This window comes from Bufo bufo, chromosome 1 (assembly GCF_905171765.1).
Source record: "Bufo bufo chromosome 1, aBufBuf1.1, whole genome shotgun sequence".
Classification (NCBI taxonomy): Eukaryota; Metazoa; Chordata; class Amphibia; order Anura; family Bufonidae; genus Bufo; species Bufo bufo.
This window is the reverse complement of record NC_053389.1, coordinates 442,421,128-442,442,947: the sequence shown is the minus strand read 5'-3', so window position 1 is coordinate 442,442,947 and position 21,820 is coordinate 442,421,128. Positions and strand designations below refer to the sequence as shown.

The 21,820-nt window shown below is 42.6% G+C and overlaps 1 protein-coding gene across 2 annotated transcripts in view; it reads left to right on the top strand.

Moving 5' to 3' along the window:
- The window catches only part of PAH (phenylalanine hydroxylase), a 104,950-nt gene that overhangs the window by 77,195 nt on the left and 5,935 nt on the right, over nt 1-21,820 (top strand). For both annotated transcript variants that reach the window (XM_040407799.1, XM_040407790.1), the window contains 5 exons: nt 16,215-16,282; nt 17,765-17,961; nt 20,769-20,904; nt 21,083-21,152; nt 21,237-21,293. In XM_040407799.1, the coding sequence (XP_040263733.1) occupies nt 16,215-16,282; nt 17,765-17,961; nt 20,769-20,904; nt 21,083-21,152; nt 21,237-21,293 (528 nt within the window). The remainder of the gene's footprint in view (nt 1-16,214; nt 16,283-17,764; nt 17,962-20,768; nt 20,905-21,082; nt 21,153-21,236; nt 21,294-21,820) is intronic.

The following is a 21,820-nucleotide window of genomic DNA, read 5'->3' as shown; positions in this document are numbered from 1 at the left end:
ATACGGTCCGTATACGGAACCATTCATTTCAATGGTTCCGCAAAAAAAACGTAATGTACTCCGTATGCATTCCGTTTCCGTATTTCCGTTTTTCCGTTCCGTTTTAACATAGAACATGTCCTATTATTGCCCGCAAATCACAGTCCGTGGCTCCATTCAAGTCAATGGGTCCGCAAAAAAACGGAACACATACGGAAATGCATCCGTATGTCTTCCGTTTCCGTTCCGTTTTTTGCTGAACCATCTATTGAAAATGTTATGCCCAGCCCAATTTTATCTATGTAATTACTGTATACTGTATATGCCATACGGAAAAACGGAACGGAAAAACGGAACAGAAACGGAAACACAACGGAAGCAAAAAACGGAACAACGGATCCGTGAAAAACGGATCGCAAAACACTGAAAAAGCCATACGGTCGTGTGCAATAGGCCTAAGCCTTATAACATCCCCAAAAAATAAAATATCATTCCCAAAACAATTCAAACATGAAGTAGACATATGGGGAATGTAAAGTCATCACAATTTTTGGGGGTATTACTATGTATTACAGAAGTAGAGAAACTGAAACTTTGAAATTTGCAAATTTTTTCCAAATTTTTGTTAAATTAGTATTTTTGGTGCAAAAAAAATAATTTTTTGACTTCATTTTACCAGTGTCATGAAGTACAATATGTGACGAGAAAACAATCTCAGAACGGCCTGGATAAGTCAAAGCGTTTTAAAGTTATCAGCACTTAAAGTGACTCTGGTCAGATTTGCAAAAAATGGCCTGGTCCTAAGGTGTAAAAAGGCTGTGTCCTTAAGGGGTTAATGATCACCTTAGATGATCACAAAGAAAATTCATGTTTTTTCTATGCAAAATTATCCAGCCGATCGGTTTTGGTCTGTTCACAATGAAGCAACGACCTTATCATCTGGGGTGTGCCAACATTACCAACACACTCATAGAGGTGATCGCTTCATTGTGATACGCAAGCCCCTTCACCACAACAAGTTAACGATCACGAAGGGGAATTGACAAATGTATGTGCCTTTTTTTTTGTTTTGTTTTTGCAGCCACAGTGCAGCATCAGAGGCCAGAAAAATTAGGCATGTACACATGCCTGAAAAATTTGGTATTGTTGCAGTCGCTGCTGTAGCGATGTTTTCCAGACAGAAAGTGCACTAAAACATTGCGGCTTGTACCCTAGTTGGTGGCGGATAAGTCACACAAGTCATCCGGCAGTCAGAGATTAAATACAGCAGCGTGTGGACCATTTTTAGCCCAAGGCATCTCATCAGGCCTTTTTTAGTCAAATGCATCCCTCACTGTCAGTCCCTTTGGGATCCATGCCTCATTCATCTTAATAAAGGTGAGGTAATCTAGACTTTTTTGACCTAGGCGACTTCTCTTCTCAGTGACAATACCTCCTGCTGCGCTGAAGGTCCTTTCTGACAGGACACTTGAAGCGGGGCAGGCCAGAAGTTCTATCGCAAATTGGGATAGCTCAGGCCACAGGTCAAGCCTGCACACCCAGTAGTCAAGGGGTTTATCGCTCCTCAGAGTGACGATATCTGCAGTTAAGGCGAGGTAGTCTGCTACCTGTCGGTCGAGTCGTTCTCTGAGGGTGGACCCCGAAGGGCTGTGGCGATGCGTAGGACTTAAAAAGCTCTGCATGTCCTCCATCAACAACACGTCTGTAAAGCGTCCTGTCCTTGCCGGCGTGGTCGTGGTAGGAGGAGGATTACTTTCACCTCTTCCCCTGTTAGATTCCCGTTGTGCTGTGACATCACCCTTATTACGCTGTGCAAAGCATACTTTTTTACTTGTTTGGAACTGCTGCATCGTTTCCGACTTCCGGTAATTCGGTAACATTTCAGCCACTTTCTGCCTATACCGGGGGTCTAGTAGCGTGGCCACCCAGTACAGGTCGTTCTCCTTCAGCCTTTTTATATGAGGGTCCCTCAACAGGCATCACAGCATGAAAGACCCCATTTGCACAAGGTTGGATGCCGAGCTACTCATGTCCCGTTCCTCATCCTCACTGATCTCATTGAAGGTCTGTTCTTCCCCCCAGCCACGTACAACACCACAGGTACCAGATAGGTGACAACGAGCACCCTGGGATGACTGCTGTGGTTGGTCTTCCTCCTCCTCAAAGCCACATTCCTCCTCTGACTCCTCTTCCTCAGACTCCTCTTCCAGCGTTGCCGCAGGTCCAGCAAGCAATGATGATAAGGCTGTTTCTGGTGGTGATGGTGACAACAACTCTTCCTCTTCCTCTTCTCACTCATCTACGGCCTGATCCAGCACTCTTCGCAGGGCATGCTCCAGGAAGAAAACAAATGGGATGATGTCGCTGATGGTGCCTTTGGTGCGACTGACTAGGTTTGTCACCTCCTCAAAAGGACGCATGAGCCTACAGGCATTTCGCATGAGCGTCCAGTAACGTAGCAAAAAAATACCCAGCTCTGCAGAGGCTGTCCTAGCACCCTGGTCATACAAATACTCGTTGACGGCTTTTTCTTGTTGTAGCAGGCGGTCGAACATTAGGAGTGTTGAATTCCAACGTGTCGGGCTGTCGCAAATCAAGCGCCTCACTGGCATGTTGTTTCACCGCTGAATATCGGAAAAGTGCGCCATAGCCGTGTATGAACGCTTGAAATGGCCACACACCTTCCAGGCCTGCTTGAGGACGTCCTGTAAGCCTGGGTACTTATGCACAAAGCATTGTACGATCAGATTCAACACATGTGCCATGCACGGCACATGTGTCAACTTGCCCAAATTCAATGCCGCCAATAAATTGCTTCCGTTGTCACACACCACTTTGCCGATCTCCAGTTGGTGCGGGGTCAGCCACTGATCCACCTGTGCGTTCAGGGGGGGAACCGGAGTGTGCTGGTCCGGTGTGACTCTCTGCTTTCAGGCAAGTCAACCCCAAGACGGCGTGACACTGTCATATCCGGGATGTGGAACAGCCCCTGGGGAGCTGGGGAGTGCAATTGATGTGGAGCAAGATGCAGCAGCAAAAGAGGACTCAGCCGAGGAGGTTAGCGAAGAGGATGGAGTAGGAGAGTAGAGGAGGTGGCAGCAGGCCTGCCTGCAAGTCTTGGCGGTGTCAACCAACTCCTCTGCAGAGCCACGCATTCCATGCTTGGCAGCCGTCAGCAGGTTTACCAAATGCACAGTGTAACTTGATATACCTGCCCTGACAGTGCTTTGCAGACCAGGTATCAGTGGTCAGATGGACCCTTGCCCCAACACTGTGTGCCAGACATGCCATGACTTCCTTTTACACAATAGAGTACAGGTTGAGGAATGCCTTTTGTGAAAAAATAATTTGGCCGGGTACCTTCCACTGTGGTGTCCCAATAGCTACAAATTTTTTGAAGGCCTCAGACTCCACCAGCTTGTATGGTAAAAGCTGGCGGGCTAAGAGTTCCGACAAGCCAGCTGTCAGACGCCGGGCAAGGGGGTGACTCTGTGACATTGGCTTCTTACGCTCAAAAATTTCCTTGACAGACACCTGACTGTGGGCAGATGAGCAGGAACTGCTGAAGGTGAGAGGCGGAGTGGCGGGTGGTTGAGAGGGGGCAAGGAGGACAGCAGTGGTTGACGTGGCTGAAGATGCTGGACCAGGAGGAGGATGGTGGCTTTAAGTTTCTGTGCTGCTTGTACTCATCATGTGTTGATCCCATAGGCGTTTGTGATGTGAGATCATGTGCCTTCACAAAGCAGTTGTACCTAGGTGGTTGTTGGACTTCCCACGACTCAGTTTCTTTTGGCACAGGTTGCAAATGGCATCGCTGTTATCAGAGGCAGACACACAAAAAAAATGCCACACTGCTGAGCTTTACAATGACGGCATTCTGGTGGTGGCAACAACATGCGTTGATTGGCGTGCTGTCTGGCTGACCCCGAGTGCCGATACATGCTGTCTGACTGTGCCACTAGCTCCTTGCGACGACCTCCCCCTGCTTCCAACTCGTCTCCTCCTCCTTTCTGTCTCCCCATCTGAACTTTCCCCCTGTTCTTCTCTTCGAGCGGGCAACCACGTGACATCCACGGACACATCGTCATCATCAACCGCTTCACTTGTATCTGACAACTCAGCAAAGGAAGCAGCAGCGGGTACAACATCATCATCATCACACCGTACGTCCATGTGTGTAATGCTGAGACATATCCCTGTTATCTACATCCTCTGGCAATAATGGTTGCGCATCACTCATTTCTTCCAACTGATGTGTAAATAACTCCTCTGACAGATAAAGTGAAGCGGCTGTGGTGCTAGTGTTGGTGGTGGCGGCAGGTGGGCGAGTGGTAACTTGAGAGGTGCCCAAAGCTGAGCTGCAGGAGGATGGTGCGTCAAGGTTCCGAGCGGAAGCTGTAGAAGATTGGGTGTCCTATGTTAGCCAGTCAACTATGTCCTCAGAACTTTTCGAGTTCAGGGTACGTGGCCTCTGAACACTGGGCATTATTCTAGGGCCAAAGGAAATCACAGCACCACGACCACGACAGCCCCTGCGGGGTGGCCTGCCTCTGCCTGTAATTTTTTTTTTTAGATTAGTGGTACTATGCGTGCAAGGTACTGTGCCACCCAATATGAGTGGGGGGCAGTGGGCACAGTACAGTCTGTGGGCCTGACACACACTGGCAGGCAACTGCAATTATATTACAGAGAAAAAATTTAATGACTTTTTAATCTGCAAGGTACTGTGCCACCCGATATGAGTGGTGGGCAGTGGGCACAGTACAGTCTGTGGGCCTGACACTCACTGGCAGGCAACTGCAATTATATTACAGAGAAAAAATTAAATGACTTTTTTAACTGCAAGGTACTGTGCCACCCGATATGAGTGGTGGGCAGTGGGCACAGTACAGTCAGAGGGCCTGACACACACTGGCAGGCAACTGCAAATTATATTACAGAGAAAAAATTAAATGACTTTTTTACCTGCAAGGTACTGTGCCACCCGATATGAGTGGTGGGCAGTGGGCACAGTACAGTCTGTGGGCCTGACACTCACAGGCAGGCAACTGCAATTATATTACAGAAAAAAAATTAAATGACTTTTTTATCTGCAAGGTACTGTGCCACCTGATATGAGTGGTGGGCACTGGCAGTGGGCACAGTACAGTCAGTGGGCCTGACACACACTGGCAGGCAACTGCAATTATATTACAGAGAAAAAATTCAATGACTTTTTTATCTGCAAGGTACTGTGCACCCAATATGAGTGGTGGGCAGCTTGCAGTGGGCCACAGTACAGTCTGTGGGCCTGACACACTCTGGCAGGCAACTGCTATTTATTACAGAGAAAAAATTTTAAGACTTTTTTTATCTGCAAGGTACTGTGCCACTGATATGAGTGGTGGGCAGTGGGCACAGTACAGTCTGTGGGCCTGACACTCACTAGCAGGCAACTGCAATTATTTACATGAGAAAAATTAAATTACTTTTTTATCTGCAATGTACTTTGCCACCCGATATGAGTGGTGGGCACTGGCAGTGGGCACAGTACAGTCAGTGGGCCTGACACCACACTGGCAGGCAACTGCAATTAATATTACAGAGAAAAAATTAAATGACTTTTTTATCTGCAAGGTACTGTGCCACCCGTATGAGGGGTGTGCACACAGTACAGTCCGGTGGGGCCTATGGCCTCTCGCACACGGGCATGGCAACTGCAATATATATATATATATATATTATATATATATTATATATATATAAAAAAATAACAAAAAAGAAGACTTATGTACCAGCCCTAAAAAGGGTTTTTTGGGGTGCTGTCAGGACGCTGTCCTTACAGCAGATAAGTATTTGATGACTGGAGTGGAGCACAGAACACTGGCCTAGCTAACGATTTCCCTATTAAATTCAGCAGCAGCAGCACTCTCCCTGCTCTAACTAACACTGCAGCTTCAGAATGAATCTAAGATGATGCTGTCCTTGCTTTTGATAGGAGGTGGGGAGGGTCTGGAAGGAGGGTCTGCTGCTGATTGGCTGGAATGTGTCTGCTGACTGTGAGGTACAGGGTCAAAGTTTGCCAATGATGACGTATAGGGGGCGGTCCGAACATCGCATATGTTCGCCCGCCGCAGCGAACGCGAACAAGCGATGATCGCCGGCGAATTGTTCGGGACATCTCTAATACTAGGTACTCTCCATAATGTGCAAGAGTATCCCCACAGACCCCAACCATGGCCTCTCAGCTAGTGAAGTGAATTTTTGCTGCTCTCCTCTGATAAAGGGTAATCACCCAGAAAGAGCAGTGTACAGATGTGATGCCGGCCTGGCTATTATCTAAATTGGGCTAAGTGTTGATTTTAGATAGCAACAATATAGTTGGTGAGTACTTTTCCTTTGGAAAGAACGAAAACTGATATACATGTTGATTTCTTAGGAGAAGTATTATGTATTGTCCTGGCCTACAGAATCCTATAAAGAATTCAGATTTTATTAAATTGACTTGCTCATCTCTAGACTGTGAGATTGCAACCACATGAATGTGGCCATGCATTGACCTCACATTGAGAATTACTGTACATGTACAGTACAGACCAAAAGTTTGGACACACCTTCTCATTCAAAGAGTTTTCTTTATTTTCATGACTATGAAGGCATCAAAACTATGAATTAACACATGTGGAATTATATACATAACAAACAAGTGTGAAACAACTGAAAATATGTAATATTCTAGGTTCTTCAAAGTAGCCACCTTTTGCTTTGATTACTGCTTTGCACACTCTTGGCATTCTCTTGATGAGCTTCAAGAGGTAGTCACCTGAAATGTCTTCCAACAGTCTTGAAGGAGTTCCCAGAGATGCTTAGCACTTGTTGGCCCTTTTGCCTTCACTCTGCGGTCCAGCTCACCCCAAACCATCTCGATTGGGTTCAAGTCCGGTGACTGTGGAGGCCAGGTCATCTGGCGCAGCACCCCATCACTCTCCTTCATGGTCAAATAGCCCTTACTTTCAAAGTTTTCCCAATTTTTCGGCAGACTGACTGACCTTCATTTCTTAAAGTAATGATGGCCACTCGTTTTTCTTTACTTAGCTGCTTTTTTCTTGCCATAATACAAATTCTAACAGTCTATTCAGTAGGACCATCAGCTGTGTATCCACCTGACTTCTCCTCAACGCAACTGATGGTCCCAACCCCATTTATAAGGCAAGAAATCCCACTTATTAAACCTGACAGGGCACACCTGTGAAGTGAAAACCATTTCAGGGGACTACCTCTTGAAGCTCATCAAGAGAATGCCAAGAGTGTGCAAAGCAGTAATCAAAGCAAAAGGTGGCTACTTTGAAGAACCTAGAATATGACATATTTTCAGTTGTTTCACACTTGTTTTTTATGTATATAATTCCACATGTGTTAATTCATAGTTTTGATGCCTTCAGTGTGAATCTACAATTTTCATAGTCATGAAAATAAAAAAAACTCTTTGAATGAGAAGGTGTGTCCAAACTTTTGGTCTGTACTGTACATGTACGGATAGCAGCTGAGGAATGTGATTTTTTTTAATGCTTCATAAATGCTGTTAAGAACAGCCCAGGAAGGATGGCTGCCCCCATAATCATGTTTAGGAAACAAAAAAATATGTAATCAGAAGATAAAAGCAGATTAGAAAAAAGGATATAGGCTGCTATCTGATTTTAACTGGCCGGTAAAATTTTTGGTGACACATTTCCTTTTATCCCCCAAGGATATTTTGTCCCCAAAACAAAGATCCAGAATGATTCTCTGTTGAGGAGCTTTCTGAAGCAATCATCCCCTATAAAATAGACACTTTTTGCTGCCCTTAAAAGAAAAATCTTTCTAACCAACAGATGCTTATTAACGTGTGTTTTTGAAGGTCCAGCTATGCATCCAATATAGGGGCAGATTTATCATAGCTTGGCGGCGTACAGGCTGCCAGATGCTGCCCCTGATTTATGACGAGGCGTATGCCTTGTCATAAAGTAGAAAAAGCATCCAGCAGTCCGTGTGCTTGAACTGAAATCTACACCAGCCCCAGAAATGCGTAGTTTTCAGTCTTCTGCCACCTCAGAACACTGGTGTAGAAGATGATAAATGCCACCACCCCAAACTCGCCCCGCCCCTTTTCAGGAAAATGGTGAGGCTTCTGCGGTAACGGCAGTGCCACTTCCACAAAAAATTTTGCACAAGTGCCGTTGAAAAAGTTGCAAACACACAGTTTGCCACTCAGCTTATCAACACTTATTAGGAAGAATACCTTATGGAATGTAGAAAATGGTGCAGAATGTCACTATGCCTTATAGTCATTTTACAAACATGTTGTTCAAAGGAAGGTGTCGCGCTGCCTCACTTGGCTGTGATTCTAGGGGCTTGATCAAGATAGGATACGACAGCTTTTTGGTGATGCCAAACAACGAGGTTCCACAGGAGGATAATCTCGGTCACAAAACCACCCCTCTGTAGATATAAAGGGAGAGGCACATAGTGAAGGTCCACCAATGTTTCCAATGGTAATAGCTTTTATTATACTCACAAAGGTATAAGATCAATAGGCATAAAACAGAATAAAATCTCTGTGGTTATAACACCGCTCGACCCAGGTTTCGCCACACCAGCTTCATCAGGAGCGGATGATACACCCACATATGGGTGTTCCTTTTATATGGGTGTCAAAATAACATTCAATCTTCTCCTATCCCCCTTCCATTATAAATCCACAGATTTTTTTTTTAACAATTAAAATCCACTTTTTTTCCCTTCCCTTTCCTTCTCCACAATCACAGAAAAATCCATATAAAAATAGAATAAATATTAAAAAAAAATTATTATCAATATAAAATAGCAATTTTTTAGTCACAATACTAATTCCTCTCATAATGTCTGAATAAAATTTGAACAAAATATATAATGATAATAAATCTTTCTCCACCTAAAATAACTTCATTTATCCAATACATCATAGTTCTTGTCTCAGATGATATATGATCAAACCATTATTCACAAGGAGCATTAACCCTCACAATTAATACCAGCAGTAAAAATTAGCAGTAAAAAAAAATGTAAAATTACTATTCCACCAAACAAGGTTTCAAATCTAGGTCGATGTTCAGACCATCCGACTGTAGAGACCGCATTCTGAAGATCCATTCCACCTCCCGGCGGTTAATTGCTGCCACCGGATCTCCTCCTCGCCAGTTCTGTTTGACCCTTTCTTTCCCCATGAACCACAACCCCTTAGGATTTTTTCCATGCATTTTTTTTAAAATGCAGGGACACGCTATGTGTCTCAAGCCTTTTTTTGATATTATTTATATGTTCTTGGATTTTTTCGTTTACGTTTTCTCAAGGTCCTCCCAATATAGATTAGTCCACATGGACACTTCAGGAGATATATAACCCCCATACATTCACAGGAGATTTCTCCTTTGATATTATAATTCTGACCATTTTTTAATTACACTTTTTGAACATTTCTCATCTTTTTGTCTTCAATGGTGCGGTTCTCTGCACGCAATGCAGAAGCCGCCCCATGTAAATTGGTTCTTACTCTACTTCCCAGCCTTCACTGGAATTTGGCTATGTACCAAAGTATCTCTTAAATTTGGTGCTTTCCTAAAGAGGAGTTCTGGTTTATCAGGGATAATATCCCCCATTATTGAAGAGATTACAAACAGATTGTGGCCAACCCCTTTATAGCATCCTTGCAGGAAACCTAATGCAGGTGTTTTTCTCACTACCATTACCATCCCAGGAGCAAGTATACAGAGCTGCATTCTGCATCAAAACTGGAAGATTTTTTTTTACTTTATTTTTTATCCAGAGGCATAGCTAAAGGGTTATGGGCCCTAGGGCAAGAGTTCAGCTTGTGCCCCCCCCCCTTCCCTCAGTGCTTTGTGGCAAGAGATGCACCTAGCCTTTATGCTGCTCTTGAAATGGCAACCCCCACGCCAAATTCTCAACCTAACCACTACTTCCCTCCAGCCCTACTTTTAGGCCAGACACAGAGGTGCAAATTGAATGTGTAATCAGTATAAGAAAATAGATTTCAGGAATCCAAGAGTTACACAGCATTATAAATTAGTATAAGGGCTCGTTCACATGAACATGTGATGCCCGTTGCCGTATTGCGGACTGCATTTGCGGATCCGCAATACACGGGCACCGTTCCGTGGCCATAGGTCCGCAAATCCGGAGATGCGGAACAGAAGAACGGAGCGGAACACTACGGAAGCACTACGGAGTGCTTTCTGGGATTCCATTCCGTGCTTCCGCACCACAAAAAGGTAGAACTTGCTCTATCTTTTTGTGGAACGGAAGGATCGCGGACCCATTCACGTGAATGGGTCTGCGATCCCCATGTGCCTGCTCCACGGACAGTGCCCCTGCATTGCGGACCTCAATTTGCGGTCCACAGAACGGGCACGGGCTTAACACGTTCGTGTGAACGAGCGCTAATGCTGTGAGATCCTGTCAGAGGAGCAGAAACCAGAAAGGGACCTCTCACTGACACATCTTCGAGTTTATTGCATTCAACTCGCTTGTGTGTGTCTGGTCTTAAAGACATACATGGAAAACATTACATATAGTGCTACAAAACATACAGGGTAATACAGTGCCACATATGTACCTCTTACATCCAGTGATGTCTCCTGTGATGTAGATGTTCTCATTCCTCCTATTCTCCATTCGGACCAGACCGCCATGATAATTATTTTTTCACCTTCTCTTGTCTCTCCAGAGTTTGACAATCAGACATCTTATTTTCCTACTTTTCGACCATCCTCCCACCTTCTGAACACCCCATACTGTGACCCCTGTGCTCCCCAATACTATACTGCAGAAACAGTCCCCCTGAAAATACTAGTACCACACAGATAGTGACTCCTTCAATATTTATTAACACACAGTACCCTAAAAATTAACTGTGCCCAGTAAATAGTGTCCCTGACACTATTAGTGTAAACATAATTGTCCCCCGAAATAAATGCGCTAAGCTAGTGCCCCCCACAGTAATAGAGCTCCCCAATGTCTCCAATATAAATAATTAGCAGTTAGTGTTATAGGGGTTGTCTCACTTCAGCAAATACATATCATTTATCGTGTAGAGAAAGGTAATTCAAGCCACTTACTAATGTATTGTGATTGTCCATAATGCTTCCTTTAGTATCTGGATTCAATTTTTCCATCACATTATACACTGCTCGTTTCCATGGTTACGGCCACCCTGCAATCCATCACTGGTGGTAGTGCTTGCACACTATAGGAGAAAGCAGTAGCCTATATGCGATCCCATGGTACTGGCCACCAGAGAGGCACGGCACTTTTTCCTATGGTGTGCAAGCACGACCACCAGTGATGGATTCCAGGGTGGTCGTAACCGTGGAAACAAGCAGTGTATAATGTGATGGAAAAATTTATCAAGCCAGCAAAGGAAGCAATATGAATAAAAATAATACATTAGTAAGTGCCTTGTATTAACTTGTTCTACATGATAAATGCCACTTGCTAAAATGAGACATCCCTTTTAACAGTGTCCCCAATAGTAATAGTGCCCCTACTAGTAATCATATTACCCATAGTCCTCCAGTAGTAATAATTCTCCTAATTATGTGTACCTGTAGAAAAATGCAGTACAAAATCCCCCCTTATAACATGTGCCAGTACAAAAAATACTCACTTATAATATGCGCCAGCACATAAAATACCCCTATAATGTACACCATTGCAAAGAATACCCCCTTATAATGTGCACAAGTACAAAAAATACCCCCTCATAATGTGTGGTAGTACAAAAAATACCCCCTTATAATGGTTGCCAGCACAAATATCCCCTTATAATAAGTGCCAGTGCGAAAAATTCCCCCTTATAATGTGCGCTAGTACAAAAAATACCTCCTTATATCGTGCACTAGTACACAAAATACCTCCTTATGATGTGCACCAGTACAAAAAATACCTCCTTATAATGTGCACCAGTACAAAAAATACCTCCTTATAATGTGCGCTAGTACAAAAAATACCCGCTTATAATGCATGTTAGTGCAAAAAATGCCACCTTATAATGTGTGCCAGTGCAAAAAATGCACCCTTATACTGTATACAAGGGCAAAAAATGCCCACTTATGTGTGCCAGTGCAAAAAATGCCCCCTTAAAATGTGTGCTAATACATAAAAGTCCCCTTGTGTGCCAGTACAAAAATGCCCTCTAGTAGAACCAGTGTCCCCATAGTGCCTCCCATAATTTATGCCAGTACAAGAACATGCCTCTTTATGTGTGCCACTACAAAATGCGTCTATTTAGTGCCCACAGTAGATGCCCCCATGGTGGCCCAACAGCATGGTGCAAAATAAAAAACAATAAAATAATTGGAGGACTGCCACTGACAAGGGGGTTCCTATGGGCTCCCCTGGCTTAGGGGCCCAGCTGCAGTTGCAACCGCTGCAACCACAAAAGCTACACCACTGTTTTAATCTGATTGAACTGGCAACTGGATCTGATGGCAAATGCGGTATTCTGTTATGTATATGTATTTTCGATCTGATAGCTTCCTTCATTTAAAATCTGGCCTTTTTTGCTTATTAAATTTTGATTTCATTTTGACACCATGGCACAAGCAGTATGCATAAGAGATTCAGAATACTCAGCTGTATTTTCCTCCATGTATTTTCTTCACAGTCTAACCCATTCCCCATAGAATATGACTATGACTAGAGATGAGCGAATTTCGTTTGGTGGCAAAAGCAGAATTGCGTTATGGATTCCGTCACCATAATAGAAGTCTATGGGCTGCATAACGGATCTGTCCCGTTTCCGTTATGCAGGAGAGGACTCCCCTGCATAACGGAAATGTGACGGATCCATTTTGCAGCCCATAGACTTCTGATAAGGATAAGCAAATTTAATCAAATTCATTTAGTTTAACTTTATCTAAATTTGCAAAGAAATAAAAATTAGGATAGAAGGAATAGGTCGGCCAACACATAATGCTCCTCTGGGGAAGAGATGTGCAAACCAGCTTTCCTTGCAAGAGGAAAAGAAAACTGAGCATCTCACTCTACCAGCTGTAATGTTGTCCATAGTCAGTGCCTTTTAAACAGACCGTCACCCCTTTTTACCCTCTGCAAGAAGTCTGGTCTTTGAAGATGGTGTCCGCACCAGGCTGTATCAGGCACCATAGGCACCAGGTTCTGCTGTCCAGACGCCAGTTGCTAATGTCTGTGGTCGGTGTTAATGTCAATCACAGACATTTAGCCCCTCATATGCCATGGCCAGTTGTGACCGCCGCATATTGGAGCACCACTGGTTAAGTCATCATTCATATAACCATATATATAGTACAGTATATTACAGTGGAAGCCCATATCAATACGCCATTACACACCTGCCCCAGTATACTGCATTTACAATTCATATGTGTCAGAGTGCTCTCATCTGCTCTGTTATTGCCATAGTCTGGGCTCAGGTGTTTTTTATGTAATATACTCATTGCTTGGGAAAGTTTTCATGTACAATGAAATAGACAGGGCACATTCAATGCTGAAAATGTTTCTATTGCTTTAAATGATTAGGTGTAATTATAGATAATTGGTCACTTGTCCTCTAGATGAATCCAATATGCATAAGGCATTGTATGCTCTGATTCATAAAGTTCTGAGTAATATTTTCAAAAGAGATATAAAAGAGACGCAGAAATAAACATTATTATACCCTTGTGTCATTTCCTCCTAATGACAAAGCACTTGTCCCTTTATAGTTCATTGACATACGCTATGAACTAAGCCTTTGTCCTGCTGAATATTAATAGGGCTTTATATCGCTATATGCAGTTCTTCTTGCGTCCTGCTTACAATGATTAAGTGTTGCCAATATTTTTCTCTGAAGTTTCTTATTATGATGACACCCTGAAAAAAAATACTTAATATAGACTTAAAGAGGTTGTCCGGCATAGAACCAACAGTGGCCGGACCATGTGCCCAAAGTAAAAACACACTATTCACCGGTTTATGGTCCTGCTGTTCAAGCTCCATATCTCTGTCCCCGTCTGTTGGGTCCCTGTCGCCCATATAACAGCTGAGGGCATTGATGGGTGGCAACAGTAATGGGACCTCACCACTTCCAGTCCAGCAGGGATTGAAAAAGCCAGGTGTGGTGCTGTATCGGCTTCTGCATATGAAGGCACCCTTAAAGTGTATACACATTACAATGTATATAGAGCCATAGGGGGACATTTTTTTAGATTAACATTTTCCATGCCAATCTCAAGCCCTTGCAATGCTAGAGGAAGCACCAAAGTGATGCAGAGGCTCTTCATCAGGCAGGCTGTGCAAAAGACTTAGGCCGCGTTTGCATCTGTGGCAGGAGGATCCGGCTTCCTGATCTGGCACAAATACCATCTGTCGGCTTGACCAAAAAATGCTGCAATAGTTTTTGTTTGGCCAAAACCCTGCATTTATGCAAGAGAGCAGCTGTATCAGTGCTGAATCCCATTATAGTCAACAGGGATCCGTTGGTGATCGGTGAAAAACCACACCACGTCCCCTTTTTCTCGTCGCTTTGGAATAGTAACGGGAGCGGGGAAAAGTCGCAAATTCTACCTCACAAATGGCATGCAACAAAATGTGTGACCTATTTACGCCACAAACATGGCATAAATGTGTTAGTAAATGTCCCCTAAAATATACAGGTGAAACTCGAAAAATTTGAATATCGTGCACAGTTCATTCGTGCCTAGAATATTGAAGCTTTTCACAATATTCTAATTTTAAGTTGCATTAATGCAATTCCTTTTAATTTGCATTACTGAAATAAATAGACTTTTGCACGATATTCACATTTTTCGAGTTTCACCTGTATGTATAACAGTTGAGTAAATTTGAAGATAAATTATGTTACTGATCGAAACTTACAGCCTGCATTATACTCAAAAACTTTATTCCGAATTTCCATATTCTTTTGGTTAATATTGGAAATAGTCTACAACTACAAGCTTGTTCCTCAGTCTACTTTCACAATAGCGTTTTGGCTTTCCATTTCCGAGATCCGTTCAGGGCTCTCACAAGCGGTCCAAAACGGATCAGTTTGCATTCTAATGCATTCTGAATGGAAAAGGATCCGCTCAGAAAGCATCAGTTTGCCTCCGTTCTGTCTCCATTCCGCTTTGGAGATGGACACCAAATCGCTGCTTGCAGTGTGTCCGTCTGACGAAACTGAGCAAAACGGATCCGTCCTGTCACACAATGTAAGTCAATGGGGACGGATCCGTTTTCTATGACACAATCTGGCACAATAGAAAACGGATCCGTCCCCCATTGAGTTTCAATGGTGTTCGAGATAATCCGTCCGTGTTAAAGATAATACAAACGGATCCGTTCTGAACAGATGCAGATGGTTTTGCTGTCCAACATAATGCATAAGGAAATGTCACAGGACTGGGATAGTGCACACACTGATGTTGCAAGATAATGAGAGAGATCGCTAACGCAATGTATTTGCCATTCAACAATCATGCACATATTGATGTCACATAACGGTGGTAAAGCACACAGTGATGACACTATATAGTGAAGTCACAGTAGAGGGAGGATGTAAAAAGTGATGTTGCAAAAGAAAGATGATTCGCACAGCAGGGTTTATATTTAGGGATGAGAGAACTTGTGTTTTTAAGTTCGGCGTACAAGGTTCGTGTTATCTAAGAGTTCCGTTATGGATTCTGCTACCATGGACAATAAGTTATGGTCCGTGGTAGTGAAATCCATAACAGAATTCTTAGATGACACAAACCCGAACCTTGTACGCTGAACTTGAAAATGCAAGTTCGCTGATCCCTATTTATACAGTATTTAGTCAAACACAGCAGCTTCTAGGTATGGTGTTTCTCTGATGTTTTCTATATAAGCTTCTCTTTGGAGTCCCAAAGTGCCAGAAAAAACACCTAGAACATGCTACATAAAAAAAAAACTTGGTAAAAGGATGCCAGAAAAAACACATATAGAAATTGTCAAAAAAAGAAAAACACTACCAAAATGCTTGTCAAAAATCATTAGTAGACTCGTTTACTCTTTATGACATGCTTTTTTGAAACGTTTAAAAAAGTGTGCCATAAAAGCCCCTACAAGCCTTTTTTCGTAGGACTGCAGAAACCTCATACTGTTTAATCTGTAGCTACATGTGAAATAAAATTCTATCATATGAACTCTAAAGTTTCATAAATGCATTTGTGTTTTTGTTGCTTTAGGGGTTCACCGATCCTGTTTATCGTGCCAGACGTAAAGAGTTTGCCGACATTGCATTTAATTACAAACAGTGAGTTTTCTTTGTCTTTGCCTGTTCTGGACATATGGCTTCATACCAATGATCAAAATGGTCCCCTGTTATGGTGATGAATTTTGCATTTTACCCAGAACAGAATGCAGGGGACAGTTGTTTCTTTACCTTCCACACACACATTCCATGGCTCTTGGGACAATCCCCCACCCTATTTATAGTATGTCCTCTGAAGAGGAGAATGTTGGACAGTTTCTTGCCACCTAGTACCAAAAGGTGAGGATCAAACCAGAGCTGGACCTTGTTTTTCAAAGGCCCAGATCAGCTGCATGCTGTCCCTCTATGGTGTATACGGTCTTGCATTTCACCTATTTCATTTGAATGGCGGATATCACCATTTGAATTCACATGTGAGTTTGCATGCAAAAAATGCACGATTAGTAACAATGTGAAGACTTGCACTGTGGCCATCCTCAATATGCATAACGGGTTGTTCATCCCTTGGGGGCTTTTTGAGTAGAACCCTCAATGTGACCAGACCTGCAAAGGGAATCATACTTATCTGATTCCCCGGGTCAACATTCAGTTTGACACAGGTCATGTGTCTTCTGCAGCTGATGACTGGCTGCAGTGGTGATGTACCCCTTATGCATCATGTCACTGGTTCACATGATGTATGGAGGACACATCACCACACCACACATCACTATGACAGCCAAAGATCGACAAGTGGCAGCTGTGTAAGGTGAAGCAAAAGTGCTGGAACCCAGCAGCAGGTTTACTTCCCTCCACAGGTGCAGCCACATTGGGGGGTCTGCTTGAAAGGCCCCTGTAAGGTTTGTATATTTATTGCAGAAAATACTGAATCTGCTCCATACATCTGAATGTGGATATTTCAGCAGCATGTGTATGGATTTTTACTAACATTCAAATGTATGGGATGGGTTTCTGCTGCCACAGAAATTTTCTGCCATATATGATATTTCTAAACTAATTGTTCTAAAGTGACACTTCAACCATGGCTTGTATTTGTTATATAGCATGAACATGTCAATCCTTGAATACTTTTCAATTTCATTGTTTATTTTCTATGTCAGGGGTAGGCAACCTCCTGCACTCCAGCTGTTGTGAAACTACAACTCCCAGCATGCATACTTGCTCTGGCTCTTCTCAGAACTCTCATAGAAAGGAATGGAGCATGCTGGAGTGCATGAGGTTGTTGATCCCTGTTCTAGGGTAGGGTGGATTTTGTAGTGGGGCCCAGAAGCTTCAATAACACCTAAACAAACACCAAAATAGTCTGAAATGAATACCTAATACTAAGTATTAATTACAATATGTTAGGCATTAATGAGCAAAGCTGCAATGTATGAACTCAGAATACCAAATAAGACACAGTACAAATAGCAGGTCTGTTCATTGCAGCTTGCCTATGATCCAGGTAGAAACGGCAACGTTTTTTTTTACACTATATGTTGAACACATATAATGGAATGACTGCTATTTTTTCCTTCTTTTTAGTGGTCAACCTATTCCATGGGTTACTTACACTGAGGAGGAGAAAAAGACTTGGGGCACAGTGTTCAAAGAGCTGAAATTGCTGTATCCCACACATGCTTGCTATGAACATAACCATATTTTTCCTCTGCTAGAAAAATATTGTGAATATAATGAAAATAATATTCCTCAGCTGGAAGATGTCTCCAATTTTCTTCAAAGTAGGTGCTAAGATAAAGTTATATATATATATATACACTGCCTGTCCAAAAAAAAAGTTGCCACCTAGATTTAACTAAGCAAATAGTTATGAGCCTCCTATTAAATAATTACTGCATGGGCGATTATCTTTCACATGGCAACAAGTTATTTAACCCCAACTGGTGCAATGAGTTGCTTCTCATTTCTTAAACAACCATGTTGAAAGACACATCTCATGGTCGTGGAAAAGATGTCAGTTTGAGAAGGGTCAAATCATTGGCATGCATCAAGCAGAGAAAACATCTAAGGAGATTGCAGAAACTACTAAAATGGAGTTAAGAACTGTCCAACGCATTATTAAAAACTGGAATGATAGTGGGGACCCATTGTATTCGAGGAAGAAATGTGGCGGGAAAAAAATCCTGAATGATCGTGATCGGCGATCACTTAAACGTTTGGTGAAATCAAATTGAAGAAAAACAACAGTAGAACTCAGGGCTATGTTTAATAGTGAAAGTGAGAGCATTTCCACACGCACAATGTGAAGGTAACTCAAGGGATTGGGACTGAACAGCTGTGTAGCCGTAAGAAAACCACTAATCAGTGAGACAAACCAGAAAAAAAGGCTTCAATTTGCTAGGGAGCATAAAGATTGGACTCTGGAGCAATGGAAGAAGGCGATGTGGTCTGATGAGTCCAGATTTACCCTGTTCCAGAGTAATGGGCGCATCAGGGTAAGAAGAGAGGCAGATGAAGTCTCATCATGCCTAGTGCCTACTGTACAAGCCTGTGGGGGCAGTGCTATGATCTGGGGTTGCTGCAGTTGGTCAGGTCTAGGTTCAGCAACAGTATGTGCTCCAAGAATGAGGTCAGATGATTATCTGAACATACTGAATGACCAGGTTATTCCATTAATGGATTTTTTCTTCCCTGATGGCACGGGCATATTCCAAGATGACAATGCCAGGATTCATCGGGCTTAAATTGTGAAAGAGTGGTTGAGGGAGCATGAGACATCATTTTCACACATGGTTTGGCCACCACAGAGTCCAGACCTTAACCCCATTGAGAATCTTTGGGATGTGCTGGAGAAGGCCTTGCACAGCAGTCAGACTCTACCATCATCAATGTAAGATCTTGGTGAAAAATGAATGCAACACTGGATGGAAATAAATCTTGTGACTTTGCAGAAGCTTATCGAAACAATGCCACAGCGAATGCGTGTCGTAATCAAAGCTAAAGGCGGTCCAACTAAATATTTTTGGTGGCGATTTTTTTTTAGGACGGGCAGTGTATAATTGCAAAATAATGGGGGGAAAACTGAGCTACTTTAGTGTGCAGGTGGTGCAGGAGCTCACATTGCATACAAAGTATTTACGGTAAGTACACCCACTTACACCTCATTAAGAATTTTGTACTTTACATATTGATATATGATTCAGTTGAATGACGGTGAGACTGTTCATTTACATATGAACCTTCATAAGTATTGATGAACCCTTCAATATTTGAAAGAGCAATAAGGTATGAAAATGGTTATCAAGCAGGTCAACTGTTTGACTCACATATATTTCTGCTACTGTATACTATACAGTGGCCTAACACAATACATAAGTCCCATGTGAAAGAATGAAGTAAAAAAAAGAAGTTATGCTGCATGGTATACTGTCCTGTACAGTTAAAAAAAAAATGGTATACTGAAGAATACCAGCTTGGCGGATGCCAAAAGGACACTTGCTTGGTGAAGCACTTGCTTAAAGTACTCTGTAAACACAATGTGAACATTGCCTTAACCAATGCAAAATGTATAGCTGACCAATTATGTCTATGGAGTACAACTTCTAACATCAGAGGTACAAAAACGAGTGCAGACAAAGGGGCAGCATCTACCTACAACAGAACATTTTCTAGCTTACCTAAGGGCTCATGCACACGGCTGTATGTATTTTGCGGTCCGCATACAGTGTGCATGAGCCCTAAGAAAAATTAGAGCCATAATCGAATTAGCCACTGCGCTAAAAATTTCTGTTTGCTCTAGTTTTAATACACGAGGCCCTATGGGGAAGCTTGATCAAAATCACTCTTGCCAACTTGTAATAATCATTTTTGGTGAGAAAATAATGTTTTTCTATGTAAAATCTACCCATGCTTAAAATGATTGTCCAGGGAATAAAAATAATTGGGAAAGTCTTCAGAGTGGGTTAGATAAAAAAAACAAGGCTTACTGGGTCCACACGGGTCTCTGTCTTTCAATCCCATCTTCACACGCAGGAAAAGCCTGCTCAGCCAATCACTGCAGGGCAAGTGCCTTCATTCACCGTCAGTGCCAGTAGAGGGGCTAAATAAACAGTGCCAGTAGACTATCCACATAAAGAATAGTGCAAGTAAAGTGTCCTGCATAAAAGGGTGCCAGGAAAGTACCCCTATACACAATAGATGCCAGCAAATTTTCCCATGTAAACAGTGTCAACAGAGACTCCATCCCTCTAAGAAACAGTGTACCAACTACCAACAACTTTTGAAGCAAATTTGCAAGCTTTGCAATGAGTCTGGGAGATCATCTTCATTTTGGGTTGATCCTGGGCAACCTGAAAGATTAGTCAAGTATGATCAAAATGGTGTTAAAGGGGAGTAGAGGAATCATTCATAGTAGCCATTAAAAATTCAGCTCTCGTTTGCCTGGAATTTTTCTAGCTTATTGTCTGGTGGGTTGCTTTCTGATTACGAATTACGGTAGTAGTTCTTTACATGTAACCAGACCTATTTGAATATATAATGAAATGGTCATGACCATGTTACACAATTTATTCTTGTATCTTCCGTAAAGCTTGTACTGGTTTTCGTTTACGTCCTGTTGCTGGTTTGCTGTCATCAAGAGATTTTCTGGCTGGCTTGGCATTCAGAGTTTTTCACTCAACTCAATATATTCGCCATTGGTCAAAACCGATGTATACACCTGAGCCGTGAGTGCATTTCTTATTCTTTTACTGCTTTGCTTTAGCTCTGTAATATGATGTTAAAGGGATTTCCAGGATTTTTATATTGATGGCCTATCCTAAGGATAGGCCATCAATATCAGGATGGCACAATGTAAGAAATCTGCCACCTGCACATGACATGTTGTCTGATTTTGCTCTACAGTGATATTTGCCATGAGCTTCTAGGACATGCACCCCTCTTTGCAGATCCAAGTTTTGCCCAATTTTCACAAGTAAGGACTACATATTAATGCACAGTAGATAGTTTAGGACAAAGTATGTAGTTCAGAATAACCTGATACTGAATTTGTTTCCAGGAGATCGGATTGGCATCACTTGGGGCACCAGATGAATACATTGAAAAGTTGGCTACGGTAAAACACTTTTTTTCTTATTACATCGACAATTTCTGTTTAAATCCTTTCTCTATTTGTTGCACAGCCTCCAACTCAATGCATAACACATCATTTATAATCTTGTCCCTAGACATATTCCTTCATTTCATTCAAAAGCTGCATTTTTTTATTTATTTTTTGAGGGAGGGGGTGTTTCATTTCATGCTTCCTGTTCCCTCAGTGTGAGGAACAGAAAACAAGCCTGTGTAGTATGAAGAGGCAGTGTATTACATAGCAGATAGAATACAGCTGCTTCAGTACACATGGTCTGAACGTCAAACATGGTCTGAATGTCGAGATGCCATGCAGAATACACTAAGGAAAAGCAGCAAGATAAACAAATATACATGCTGCATGGAAATTGTGATTCACCTTTAGGCCTACCATCAAAGATTTCGGGGCTCCATGCAGTCTGCATGTGTGACCACTACTGACAGTGAAAACTCTGCTGCCCTGATTGCCTCATAGTCTTCAGTTTTAAGTTTTAAAGGGAGTCTGTCACCTCC